Raw genomic sequence first — 15,123 nt, forward strand, 5'->3', positions numbered from 1 at the left:
TCTTGAGATAAAGACAAACAGTGTAACTCATACAAATACAGCAAAAAACAGTTCAGTATATATATATATTTCTTGCATTAGTAAATGACAATGTGTCATTAAAGGCCCTCTGTGCCTCGAGAAAACAGTTCGCCCCACTAGTGCCTTTTACGAAATTAATTCTGAAACAAATGCTATTGTGCACAGAGAGCATCCAGGCTGTTTATGGTTGGTAATCAACCTCAATGATGACTTTAAACTAATCACTGTCTCAAATGAGGACGAAAGTCGCTTGTTCATCAGTGCCAGTTCTTGTTATTCTCGCAGGTGCCAGAAAACTGGTTCCGAATGCATTTAGAGCGCTTAATTCTCTTTGTGTATCTGATTCAAAATCTCTGTCTCACCAGACACATGCACCTTTGGAAATGCCCCGTCTTACGCCAAAGTCTACGAGGGAAAGAGCTGCGAGGAGCTGATAACAGCCACAGACCAGCATCTCTGTTACCAAAGCTTTATACGCAAAGACTGCTGCGCCAGCTGCGAAGCCGCTAAAACGGGCATTGCAAGTAAGAACCTGACACATGCACATAGATATGCCTACACATGCATCAATTTACTCGCAAAGACTCGGAGAACATATTATCATGTTTGTGCGCGCGAGAATTTTCAGACAAATTAACATACTCATGTAAAGATATATAATTGTACATGTACGCACGTACACACGAACACGCGTACCGGCAAACACACACACACACACACACACACACACACACACACACACACACACACACACACACACACACACACACACACACACACACACACACACACACACACACACACACACACACACACACATATATCGTAGGATACTTGTGCTACGAGCAGTTTCACTTATTGGAGGATTTAATTCTTGACCAACATTATTGTCCTTCACCTTTTGTGTCACATGTCTTAACCCATACGCCCACGTGTGGGTTCATACAATAATTTGTGTGCTCGCACACAATTATTAGTTGTTGTTATTGTTGTTGTTGTTGTTGTTGTTGTTACTGTTTTGTTTTAGTCGATTTTAAAGGAGGTTACTCCCCTTAGTCTCGGTATAAGCATAGCTTGTTGTGTGGTCCCAAGTTTATCTTTTGTCTCCTATGCAGCTCCATATTATCAAAATAAATTCATGTTCAAACCACATGTTTACTGGTGTACAGGTTGTGAGTATGGCGATCAAGCTTCTTGGTGTTCTACATTATCCGCCAATGCCTGTTCCTATAATAAAGAAGTCTGCTGCGGAACCTGCCAGGATCAACAATCTGCGACAACCGCGGCGCCAGCACCTGCAACAACCGCGGCGCCAGCACCTGCAACCGGAACCAGCTCTGACACAACAGGTACCTCCATTAAAATTGTTTCTGGGTTATTAAAAATATCCTGCGTGTTTAATTACACTATCTTTTTTCCGATTGAACGACACAACATTTGTATAGCTGTATAGTCACTGAAGCATTGGTAATTTTCTGACTGACAATCTCACATTGTTTTACTTATATTTTGGTATTTGTTAATGACAAACTCCCGATACACAGACAAGACCTTGAAAGGGAATTCGTATTAACGCCAATTTCCAAAGTCGTTCACGCACGCACGCACGCACGCACGCATGTACGCACGCACGCACACCCGTACACACACGCACACATGCACACACACACACACACACACACACACACACACACACACACACACACACACACACACACACACACACACACACATCGTAGGATACTTGTGCTACGAGCAGTTACACAACTTGGAGGAATTAATTCTTCTTCTTCTTGGCGTTCGCTGGAGGATTTAATTCTTGACCAACATTATTGTCCTTCTTTAATTCTTGACCAACATTATTGTCCTTCCCCTTTTGTGTCACATGTCTTAACCCATACGCCCACGTGTGCGTCCATACAATAATTTGTGTTCTCGCACAGAATTATTGGTTATGCGTGTTGTTGTTGTTGTTGTTGTTGTTGTTGTTGTTGTTGTTGTTGTTGTTGTTGTTGTTTATTTTTTAAATTTTATTGTTATTTTTTAAATATAGTCGATTTTAAAGGAGGTAACTCCCCTTAGTCTCGGTATAAGCATAGCTTGTTGTGTAGTCCCAAGTTTATCTGTTGTCTCCTGTGCCGATCCATATTCTCTGAATAAAACCATGTTCAAACCAAATGTTTACTGCTTTGCAGGTTGTGAGTATGGCGATCGAGCTTCTTGGTGTTCTACAATATCCGGCAATGGCTGTCACTACAATGGAGAAACCTGCTGCGAATCCTGCAAGAAATACAAAACATCCATTCCCAGTAAGAGAACGGCGCATACGCTTATGATTAACCATTGCTATTAAACGTTGTACCATTGTTTCTTACGTAGATGCATGTAGAGGTTACATGCCGAGTCTCAGTGATTATTAAAAATATGGTCGAAGTTTGCGGATCATGAAAAATGCGAGCTTCAGCGAGCTTTTTCATGACCGCGAACTGAGACCATTATTTTTAATAATCACTGAGACGAGGTATGTAACCTCTTTATTCCTCCTTTCTTCAGTTATTCAAAGAACAGAGGAGTTTTTGTGCGAAAGTTTGATCGAATCCTATTCACTCAACCAGTCTACCTGCGCAGGCGATTGAATAATGCGCGGTTGTATAGCTCAGGGAAAATAATTCAATTCTGTCAACACTTCTTGTCAGTTTCCCTGTTTTTGACTAAAATCAAGTGCACAGTTATGTTGTTATTCTGCTGTGGCGGTAAAGGCAGATAGTGTGTGTTCTGTTCATGTTTTGGTATCGCTTAGGAAATGTTCTTTCTTCGAATGTGACCAGCAGACGAAATTTTGCACCAAAGTTCCAACGTTAAAAACTGTATGAAGATCAGTTTTCTGGGGCAAACTAATGTATAAAACCGCTGTATGTTCTTTAAATTGATGAGATATGTGCACTTGATTGCGTGTGATCTGTTTATGAAATGAAATATTGTCGAAAACTAACCGTCGGATTGCAGTCTTTTGTCCAAGCAACTCAGATCAGAAAATTTGGAAGGGGAACTACTCTTATCGCTAGACAGAGTACGAGATGTACTTGCCTTCAAAGTTTGCTTGCACTCATAAGAGATCTAAAACGATTTTCTCTGCACTGATCGTTAGATTTGGATTTAGAAAACAACCAAACTCACGGATTTTATGTGGAGATTAATGTGTTCAAGCCTGTAGTTGCTAGTTTAAATGCAGTATGTTTGTATTGTTTGGCCTGGAGATGTATATTTCGTATATTAGAGCGTTCGGAACTTTTCAATCGCTTTTAAAGTAGTTCCCTCAAAGTCTAGCTCATCAACCTGTGAGCTATCGAGGATTCAGGCCGGTTGTTGGGTTAGTGATTTTGGTTGTTGGGTAAGTTACCGAAAAATAACTAGCCCTACACCTTTACATAGAGAAAGAAGCAGAGGGGGGAATAAATGGTAATGATGTAAGCCTGAAAGGTTTTCAGAAAATATGATCAGATGTTTTAACCGTGTTGATAGTTTGTAAATGTAGCTGGACCGAAATTTGCTTACTGCCACATTCTTGCAAACAAAACAGCAGTGCCTTAATATTTGTTTTACCTCTATGTATTATTCATTTTCGTCATAAGTAATTACTGACTTCATTTTATTGATTTTGTTCATGTTATTATTTACGCCGAATAATACAACGAGAATTACCAATAAAGTCAAAACAAACACATTCTGACTGCATGTGTGTATTTGTGCAGAATGTACTTACAGACACAATAATTGTGACTGCCCAAATTGCTCTGCGCAGGGCAGAAATGAAATGGAATATATAGAAACACATCTATAGAATGAGATTTAAGAACAAAAGCAAAAGAGTAGAAAGAGATCTAAAGATAAAAGCAAAGCAGACACTATAATTAGATCTAAAAACAAAATCCTAAAGCAAAGCATACATACAGCCAAAACAACTACATCCGCATTGATTGTATTGTGTACAGACTGCAAGTACGGTGACAGGAGCAGCTTCTGCCCGATCTTCATCGCAGAGGACAGGGGTCGATGTGTAACCTACAGTCACATCTGCTGTGTAACCTGCGCGAATCCACAATCTGCGACAACCGCGGCGCCAGCACCTGCAACAGGAACCAGCTCTGACCCGACAAGTACCTCCATTGAAATTGTTTCTGGGTTATTAAAAAGATGCTGCACAGACAAGACCTTAAAAGGGAGTTCGTATTAACATCATTTCCCAAAGTCGTTTGAACCGAATGGGACAGCAATGACACACACACATACATACACACACACACACACACAAACACACACACGCACACACACACACACACACACACACACACACACACACACACACACATCGTAGGATACTTGTGCTACGAGCAGTTATAGATTACTTCTTGGAGGATTTAATTCTTGACCAACATTATTGTCCTTCACCTTTCGTGTCACATGTCTGAACCCATACGCCCACGTGTGCGTTCATACAATAATTTGTGTTCTCGCACAGAATTATTAGTTATGCGTGTTGTTGTGGTTGTTGTTGTTGCTGTCGTTGTCGTTACTGTTTTTTGTTTTGTTTTTGTTTAGAATATAGTCGATTTTAAAGGAAGTTACTCCCCTTAGTCTCGGTATAAGCATAGCTTGTTGTGTGGTCCCAAGTTTATCTTTTGTCTCCTATGCCGCTCCATATTCTCTAAATAAAATCATGTTCAAACCAAATGTTTACTGCTGTACAGGTTGTGAGTATGGCGATCAAGCTTCTTGGTGTTCTACAATATCCGCCTCTAATTGTTACTACAATGAAGAACGTTGCTGCGAATCCTGCAAGAAACACAAAACATCCATTCCCAGTAAGAGAACGGCGTATACGCTTATGATTAACCATTGCTTTTAAACGTTGTACCATTGTTTCTCACGTAGATGTAGCCTATATGGTAATGATGTAGGCTAAGCCTGAAAGGTTTTCAGAAAATATAATCAGATGTTTTAACCGTTTCGATAGTTTGTAACTGTAGCTGGACCAATTTTTACTTACTGCCACATTCTTGCAAACAAAACAACAGTGCCTTAATATTTGTTTTTACCTCTATGTATTATTCATTTTAGTTATAGGTAATTACTGACTTAATTTAATTGATTTTGTTCATGTTATTATTTACGCCGGATAATACAACGAGAATTACCAATAAAGTCAAAACAAACACATTCTGACTGTATTTGTGCAGAATGTACTTACAGACACAAAAACTGTGACTGCCCAAATTGCTCTGCGCAGGGCAGAAATACAATGGAATAGATAGAAACAAATCTACAGAATGAGATTTAAGAACAAAAGCAAAAGAGTAGAATAAGATCTAAAGATAAAAGCAAAACAGACAATACAATAAGATCTAAAAACAAAAGCCAAAAGCATAGTATACATACAGTCAAAACAACCATATCCGCATTGTTTGTATTGTGTACAGACTGCAAGTACGGAGTGTGTGTTAAAGAAAAATAGACATGTTAGGGTTCTGCAGTCCAGTAAAATAAATTAATAAATACATACATTTACATGTGCAGATTGCAAGTTTGGTGACCGAAACCCTACGTGTGCAACTTTAGTTGCTGCAAACAGAGCTATTTGTTTCGGTAACGAGGAAGCTTGCTGTGCTTCTTGTACATAAACAACGAGAACTGTAATGTTCCAACGATGCAATTGATCATTTTTTTTTTTAATGAGAAATGCATTTCTTTTAGAACTATATATGCGTTATTTTACTTTCCTCCCAACTTTTTTTCTTACACTTTTGTATTGTTTTGTTCTTGTTGTGCCGTTGGAATAAAATACTGTGATTATTTCTTTCTCTTTTACATAAATGTACAATTTCTATTTGAAGCAAACATCTGAAGAATCTGAAGGATCAATATGTTGGTTTATTTTTTCTTCTGTGAATGAAACTGTAAGTAATAGCTTGGCAAACAACCAAGCGCACTGTGTGTGTGTGTGTGTGTGTGTGTGTGTATGTGCATGTGTGTGTGTGTGTGTGTGTGTGTGTGTGTGAGTGTGTGTGTGTGTGTTTGTGTGTGTGTGTGTGTGTGCGTGCGTGTGTGTGTGTGTGTATGTCTAAAATATGAACAATCAAAAAGCAACGAACAAGCACATCAAAAATCCTTTTCATTTAATAGTAATATCGTATTGACTCAAAGTATCTCGATTTGTTATATTTAATCAAATACAGCGTATATAATAAAATCACTTTTTGCCCGTACTTGACATTTTTCTGACTGTATTGTAAAACCACAAGGTCAGGGGACGATCAAACAGAACAATGCAGCACACTTTGTAGGCTTGCCTTTGAAGCTCAGCGGATCTTCATTCTCTACACTCCATACTAAATAATAAACAAGTCGCGTAAGGCGAAAATACAACATTTAGTCAAGTAGCTGTCGAACTCACAGAATGAAACTGAACGCAATGCAACGCAGCAAGACCATATACTCGTACCATCGTCAGTCCACCGCTCACGGCATAGGCAGTGAAATTGACAAGAAGAGCGGGTTAGTAGTTGCGCTGGGAAGGATAGCACGCTTTTCTGTACCTCTCTTCGTTTTAACTTTCTGAGCGTGTTTTTAATCCAAACATATCAGATCTATATGTTTTTGGAATCAGGAACCGACAAGGAATAAGATGAGAGTGTTTTTAAATTGATTTGGACAATTTAATTTTAATAATAATTTTTATATATTTAATTTTCAGAGCTTGTTTTTAATCCGAATATAACATATTTATATGTTTTTGGAATCACCAAATGATGGAGAATAAGATGAACGTAAATTGGGATCGTTTTATAAAAGAAATATTTTGTTTACAATTTTCAGATTTTTAATGACCAAAGTCATTAATTAATTTTTAAGCCACCACGCTGAAATGCAATACCGAAGTCCGGGCTTCGTCGAAAAATACTTGACCAAAATTTCAAACAATTTGGTTCAAAAATGAGGGCGTGACAGTGCCGCCTCAACTTTCAAGAAAAGCCGGATATGACGTCATCAAGACATTTATCAAAAAAATGAAAAAAACGTTTTGGGATATCATACCCAGGAACTTTCATGTCAAATTTCATAAAGATCGGTTCAGTAGTTTGGTCTGAATCGCTCTACACGCACGCACACACACACATACACACACACATACACCACGACCCTCGTCTCGATTCCCCCCTCGATGTTAAAACATTTAGTCATAACTTGACTAAATGTAAACATGTCGCGTAAGGCGAAAATACAATATTTAGTCAAGTAGCTGTCGAACTCACAGAATGAAACTGAACGCAACGCAACGCAGCAAGACCGTATACTCGTAGCATCGTCACTCCACCGCCCGTGGCAAAGGCAGTGCCCGTGGAATTGACAAGAAGAGCGGGGTATTCGTTGCGCTGAGAAGGATAGCACGCTTTTCTGTACATCTCTTCGTTTTAACTTTCTGAGCGTGTTTTTATTCCAAACATATCATATCTATATATTTTTGGAATCAGGAACCGACAAGGAATAAGATGAAAGTGTTTTTAAATTGATTTCGAAAAAACATTTTGATAATAATTTTTATATATTTAATGTTCAGAGCTTGTTTTTAATCCGAATATAACATATTTATATGTTTTTGGAATCAGCAAATGATGGAGGATAAGATAAACGTAAATTTGGATCGTTTTATAAATTTTTATTGTTTTTTACAATTTTCAGATTTTTAATGACCAAAGTCATTAATTGATTTTTAAGCCACCAAGCTGAAATGCAATACCGAAGTCCGGGCTTTGTCGAAGATTACTTGACCAAAATTTCAACCAATTTGGTTGAAAAATGAGGGCGTGACAGTGCCGCCTCAACTTTCACGAAAAGCCGGATATGACGTCATCAAAGACATTTATCAAACAAATTAAAAAAACGTTTGGGGATTTCATACCCAGGAACTCTCATGTCAAATTTCATAAAGATCGGTCCAGTAGTTTAGTCTGAATCGCTCTACACACACACACGCACACACGCACGCACACACGCACGCACACACGCACATACACCACGACCCTCGTTTCGATTCCCCCTCGATGTTAAAATATTTAGTCAAAACTTGACTAAATATAAAAATGAAAACAAGTCGCGTAAGGCGAAAATACAATATTTAGTCAAGTAGCTGTCGAACTCACAGAATGAAAAACAATGCCATTTTACTCGTAGCATCGTCAGGCCACCGCTCATGGCAAAGGCAGTGAAATTGACAAGAAGAGCGGGGTAGTAGTTGCGCTAAGAAGGATAACACGCTTTTCTGTACCTCTCTTTGTTTTAACTTTCTGAGCGTGTTTTTAATCCAAACATATCATATCTATATGTTTTTTGAATCAGGAACCGACAAGGAATAAGATGAAAGTGTTTTTAAATTGATTTGGATAATTTAATTTTGATATTAATTTTTATATATTTAATTTTCAGAGCTTGTTTTTAATCCGAATATAACATATTTATATGTTTTTGGAATCAGCAAATGATGGAGAATAAGATAAACGTAAATTTGGATCGTTTTATAAATTTTTTATTTTTTTTTACAATTTTCTGATTTTTAATGACCAAAGACATTAATTAATTTTTAAGCCACCAAGCTGAAATGCAATACCGAACCCCGGGCTTCGTCGAAGATTACGTGACCAAAATTTCAACCAATTTGGTTGAAAAATGAGGGCGTGACAGTGCCGTCTCAACTTTCACGAAAAGCCGGATATGACGTCATCAAAGACATTTATCAAAAAAATTAAAAAAAAAGGTTCGGGGATTTCATACCCAGGAACTCTCATGTCAAATTTCATAAAGATCGGTCCAGTAGTTTAGTCTGAATCGCTCTACACACACACACACACACACACACACACACACACACACAGACACACACACACACACACACACAGACACACGCACATACACCACGACCCTCGTTTCGATTCCCCGTCGATGTTAATATATTTAGTCAAAACTTGACTAAATATAAAAAAACATCTGGGGATATCATATCCAGGAACTCTCATGAAAAATTTCATAAAGATAGGTCTACTAGTTTACTCTGAATCGCTCTACACACACAAACACACACACACACACACACACACACACACACACACACACACACACACACACACACACACACACCACAACCCTCGTCTCGATTCCCCCCTTTATGTTAAAACATGTAGTCAAAACTTGACTAAATGTAACAAGTCGCGTTAGGCGAACATACAACATTTGGTCAAGCTCAGTCGAACTCACAGAATGAAACTGAACGCAATGCATTTTTTCCGCAAGACGGTTCACTCGTAGCATCGTCTGTCCATCGCTCGTGGCAAAGGCAGTGAAATTAACAATCCAGCGCGGTAGCGGTTGCGCCGAGGAGCACGCTTTTCTATATCTCTATTCTTTTTAACTCTCTGAACGTGTTTTTAATCCAAACATATCATATCTATATGTTTTGGAATCAGGAACGGACAAGGAATAAGATGAAATTGTTCTTAAATCGATTTCGGAAATTTAATTGTAATCATAATTTTTATTATTTTTTTAATTTTCAGAGCTTGTTTTTAATCCGAATATAACATATTTATATTTTTTAGAATCAGAAAATGATAAAGAATACGATAAACGTAATTTTGGATCGTTTTATAAAAACAATAATTTTAATTACAATTTTCAGATTTTTAATGACCAAAGTCATAAAATAATTGTTAAGCCTCCAAGCTGAAATGCAATACCAAAGTCCGGTCTTCGTGGAAGAATGCTTGGCCATAATTTCAATCAATTTTATTGAAAAATGAGGGAGTGACAGTGCCGCCTCAACTTTTACAAAATGCCGTATATGACGTCATCAAAGACATCTATAAAAAAAATGAAAGAAACATCTGGGGATATCATATCCAGGAACTCTCATGAAAAAATTCATAAAGATAGGTCTAGTAGTTTACTCTGAATCGCTCTACACACACACACACACGCACACACTCACTCACACACACACACACACACACACACACACACACACACACACACACACACACACACACACACCACGACCCTCGTCTCGATTCCCCCCTCTATGTTAAAACATTTGGTCAAAACTTGACTAAATGTAAGAAGTCGCGTAAGGCGAAAATACAACATTTAGTCAAGCTCAGTCGAACTCACAGAATGAAACTGAACGCATTGCATTTTTCCCGCAAGACCGTACACTCGTAGCATCGTCTGTCCATCGCTCGTGGCAAAGGCAGTGAAATTAACAATCCAGAAAAGCGCGGTAGCGGATGCGCCGAGGAGCACGCTTTTCTATATCTCTATTCTTTTTAACTTTCTGAACGTGTTTTTAATCCACACATATTATTGCTATATATTTTTGGAAACAGGAACGGACAAGGAATAAGATTTTTTTTAAATTTTTTTATTTATTTATTTTTTTTTTTAACCTCAGTTGCATGCAGGTTTGCTACTACAATTATTTTTTGCCTTTGTTTTCTTTTTTTTTTCGTGTGTGGCTTGGAGCAAACCTTCTTCATAGGTCTTTTCTTTTGTCAGTCAAATGTGTACATTTCTAAATCAACAAACTTTATCAGTAAACTAATATGTTTAAGTAAATAAATAAAAATAATCATGACATAAATTTATTCCTAATGTTCAGCTCAGTTTCCAATAATACACCCAAATCTAACTTTTTCCCATATTTAAATTTTCCAATGGTCATTTTGGTGATTAAAATACAATAATTCACAAAATAAATGTAATCATTTTTCAAACTTTCCCTAAAATAACCCAAAAATACATTTTCTTCATTCAAAATAATGGCAACATGTAGTTTCTTACAAACAAAATCTTTACATATTTTCCAACCCCTTTTCACCTCTTGGCAACTAAAAAAGAAATGTTCAAGAGTGTCTAATTCATTACAAAATTCACATTTATTCGATGTTCGTAATCCCATTTTGTTTAATAAAATATTGGTTGGATATATTCTATGTAATAACTTCCAGTGCAGCAGACGTAATCTTTCTTCTTTTGTGCTGTTAACAGCCAACAACCAGTTTCTTTTATCCAAATCTACATTATGTTTTCGTTTCCAAAAATCACAGGCACTCGGAATCTGGACATCAAGATCAACTAAACATGCTCTAATAAACTTTGCTGTTACTTTTTCACCATTAATAATGAAATCCTGCAATGTAAAATATTGATATGGTAATGTGTCTGTGCGTCTGGATTTAAGTGCTGTGCATAATGCATTATATATATGGATGGTGTATAACCCACTTTTTCACATAAATCTTCAAAAGAAATAATAATACCATTTTCATTCATGACATCCTTTACAAATGAGATATGTTTTATAAAATCTTTAAAAAAATAGGCATTTATGTTTAAATTGAATATTAATATTGTTCCAAATGCATTGGTCCTTCAAATGTACTGGTTCAAAATTATACTTTTCACAGAAAACACTTTTATTGTCAAACCAAGTTAATAACACTTGTTTCCAAAACAATGATCTGCAACTATTAAGGCCATGCATTCATCGTTTTCGAAGATGCATTTGAGTCAAAGCACGATAAACCAATGCCCAGACATGCCAGACAATATCTTGGAATAACAGACCAATACTTTTGTGTGGAGTTATGCAAATTAACAAGCCAGGAAATCATAAATGAGTTGTGCATATCTACTACGTTTATCCCCGAGTACGCTAGTACAAGGGTCCAGCAGACTTTAATTGTCTGTGTGTGTGTGTGTCTCGACTTAACAGCTTATTGCTGGGAAACTACTGGGCGCAGCTCGTTCAAAAGTTGATACACTAACTTGATAATAGGTCCGATTGATCGTATTAAAACTTCATAATGTTACCTGGGACCTAAATGCGAAATAAACCACAAAACAAGTCGCGTAAGGCGAAAATACAATATTTAGTCAAGTAGCTGTCGAACTCACAGAATGAAACTGAACGCAATGCCATTTTACTCGTAGCATCGTCAGGCCACCGCTCATGGCAAAGGCAGTGAAATAATTGACAAGAAGAGCGGGGTAGTAGTTGCGCTAAGAAGGATAGCACGCTTTTCTGTACCTCTCTTTGTTTTAACTTTCTGAGCGTGTTTTTAATCCAAACATATCATATCTATATGTTTTTGGAATCAGGAACCGACAAGGAATAAGATGAAAGTGTTTTTAAATTGATTTGGACAATTTAATTTTGATAATAATTTTTATATATTTAATTTTCAGAGCTTGTTTTTAATCCGAATATAACATATTTATATGTTTTTGGAATCAGCAAATGATGGAGAATAAGATAAACGTAAATTTGGATCGTTTTATAAATTGTTTTTTTTTTTTACAATTTTCAGATTTTTAATGACCAAAGTCATTAATTGATTTTTAAGTCACCAAGCTGAAATGCAATACCGAAGTCCGGGCTTTGTCGAAGATTACTTGACCAAAATTGCAACCAATTTGGTTAAAAAATGAGGGCGTGACAGTGCCGCCTCAACTTTCACGAAAAGCCGGATATGACGTCATCAAGACATTTATCAAACAAATTAAAAAAACGTTCGGGGATTTCATACCCAGGAACTCTCATGTCAAATTTCATAAAGATCGGTCCAGTAGTTTAGTCTGAATCGCTCTACACACACACACAGACACACACACACACACACACACACACACACAAACGCACACACACACACGCGCACATACACCACGCTGCCGTATAAAGGCAGAAGGAAGCAAGTCCATGAAACATAGTTTCGAGAAAATCGACATTTTCTGTTTGCATCACTGTTTTGGAATGAAAAGCTTTAAATGATTTCTTTGTTTGCTGATAACATGTAGGGCATTATTGTGCGTTTCTGCTATGAATATTAAAACCCTCATTTAATTCATCACTTAGAAATAATGATTTTTGTGGACTTACTGCCTTTTGCCGAATCAATTCCCCAAACTCATTCACTTAAAAATAATGGCATATTCAAACCACCATAATCTTTTTCTTTACACATAACTGTTCGTCTTACTTTTTCAAATGCGCGCGTATTTGAATACTTTTTCTTCAAAATAAACCTAAACAAAAATGGAATTAATATGGTGTAACACATGCGACTTTCCACTGTAATAGGTGATATTATTCATGAAAATCAAGTTGGCTTTATGAAAGGAAGAAAAATAAGTAACATGATTAGACTCATTGATGATACCATAAATATTATGAACACAATGGATAAACCTGGAGTTTTATTAGCAGTTGACTTTCGACGTGCATTTGATTCCATATCCAAAGATTATGTTTTGTTTGCATTTGATACATTTGGTTTTGGGGATAACTTTAAAAAATGGGCTTCTGTCCTGATGAACAAAGTTGTATTAATTATACAGGGTGGATATCCGAACCATTTCCTGTGGAAACTGGCATTCGTCAAGGATGTCCATTCTCGCCAATGGCTTTTGTTATTGCCCTTGAAATGTTGGCGAACAAGATTCGATCTGATGAAGCTATTACGGGTATCCATCTGCCTATGTCACCCTTTGAGGTATCACCAATCACGGTCCTAAAACTGCTAATATATGCTGATGACGTCACTCTTTTTTTGCATGATAAAATAGATCTAGAAAGGGCGTTATACATTTTAAATATATTTGAGACAATGACAAAAGGTGACGTTTTCATGTCAGTATGTCCCAAATGACATCACCAGTACATTTTTCAATCTATCTAATCTGTTTTTGTTCTTTTTTTTCTAATAACATGCGTTAACAATTGATTGCCAACTGGAATGGAAGAGCACAAAAAGTGTAACTTGATATGTAGTTTCTCTAGAGGGAAAACAAACTTCCACTTTCATGTCAGTGTGTCCCATGCAACATACATTTGCCAAACAGCTATGTGTAAGTAGATTATTTGTTAGTGGTATAGAAAATACTGATCAATAATTAAAGTCAGTTTTCACATCCATTTTCTACCTATTTCTTATTTGTTTATTCTGTTGGCAATGGTGAAATGTCAGCAATCGTGTGTCATTCGGGACAGTAGACATGACACCTGACCTTTTGTCACTGTCTCATTTAAACGTTTTTCCAACTTGGAAGTGAATGTTAACAAAACGGAAGCCATGTGGATAGGGTCCAAAAAGTTGTGTACAGATCAGTATTTTGGTCTTAAATGGAAACGTAAAGTAAAAATTGTTGGAATTATTTTTCCAAACAATATACCCGCATCGTCTTTAGAGGAAAACTGGTCAAAGAAAATTCAACGAATACAACAAATAATCGCCAATTGGTCAAAAAGAAATTTAAGTATACAAGGTAAACTTTGTATTGTTAAAACCTTTCTTATATCTCAATTCGTTTATATTTTCCAGTCTCTGGCAGTACCTCATCATGTGTTACGACAAGGAATAAGATGAAATTGTTTTTAACTCGATTTCGAAAATTTAATTTTAATCATAATTTTTATATTTTTAATTTTCAGAGCTTGTATTTATATGTTTTTGGATTCAGAAAAGGATGAAGAATAAGATAAACGTAATTTTGGATCATTTTATATAAAAACAAGAGGCGAAGCCTTCAAGGCTCACGTAAGAAATCGACAAACAGTAACACAAACTCAATCACTCCGTCACACACACACACACACACACACACACACACACACACACACACACACACACACACACACACACACACACACACACACACACACACACACACACACACACACAGAGTAAGCATAGGTGACACTGTGCAAGAAAGCGAGACACTAGATCTAGATCTAGCCTACTTAAGCCTGTCCTTAATTGAGCCCGTAGTCGACTACACGAAGCTTCGCAAAGTCTTAATACCAAATACCCACAGCTACGGCGTGGTACTTTGACCCCAACATCGCTTCTCAAGTTTTGACGTGCGAAGCTTCGCCGTAGCTCGCAACGAAGTTTTTTGTGGGTTTTTTTAAAAGAAGAGTAGGCCTATACGTTAATTGGGCGAGTGGAATAAACTGCCATCGAGATTGACCAAAAGGCATGTTTGGATCACAGATCCAAT

General features: G+C 37.0%; 1 protein-coding gene across 1 annotated transcript; it reads left to right on the plus strand.

The window, feature by feature from the left end:
• Nucleotides 1-386: 386 nt before the first annotated feature.
• On the plus strand, nt 387-5,942 carry LOC138956078 (uncharacterized; the record flags this gene model as incomplete). Its single annotated transcript, XM_070327542.1, has 6 exons — nt 387-545; nt 1,191-1,370; nt 2,217-2,330; nt 4,014-4,178; nt 4,770-4,883; nt 5,596-5,942. Coding segments are annotated over 6 exons (836 nt in total), but the record flags the coding sequence as incomplete, so codon positions are not given.
• Nucleotides 5,943-15,123: the final 9,181 nt, after the last annotated feature.

This window comes from Littorina saxatilis, unplaced genomic scaffold (genome assembly GCF_037325665.1).
Source record: "Littorina saxatilis isolate snail1 unplaced genomic scaffold, US_GU_Lsax_2.0 scaffold_1375, whole genome shotgun sequence".
Taxonomy (NCBI): domain Eukaryota; kingdom Metazoa; phylum Mollusca; class Gastropoda; order Littorinimorpha; family Littorinidae; genus Littorina; species Littorina saxatilis.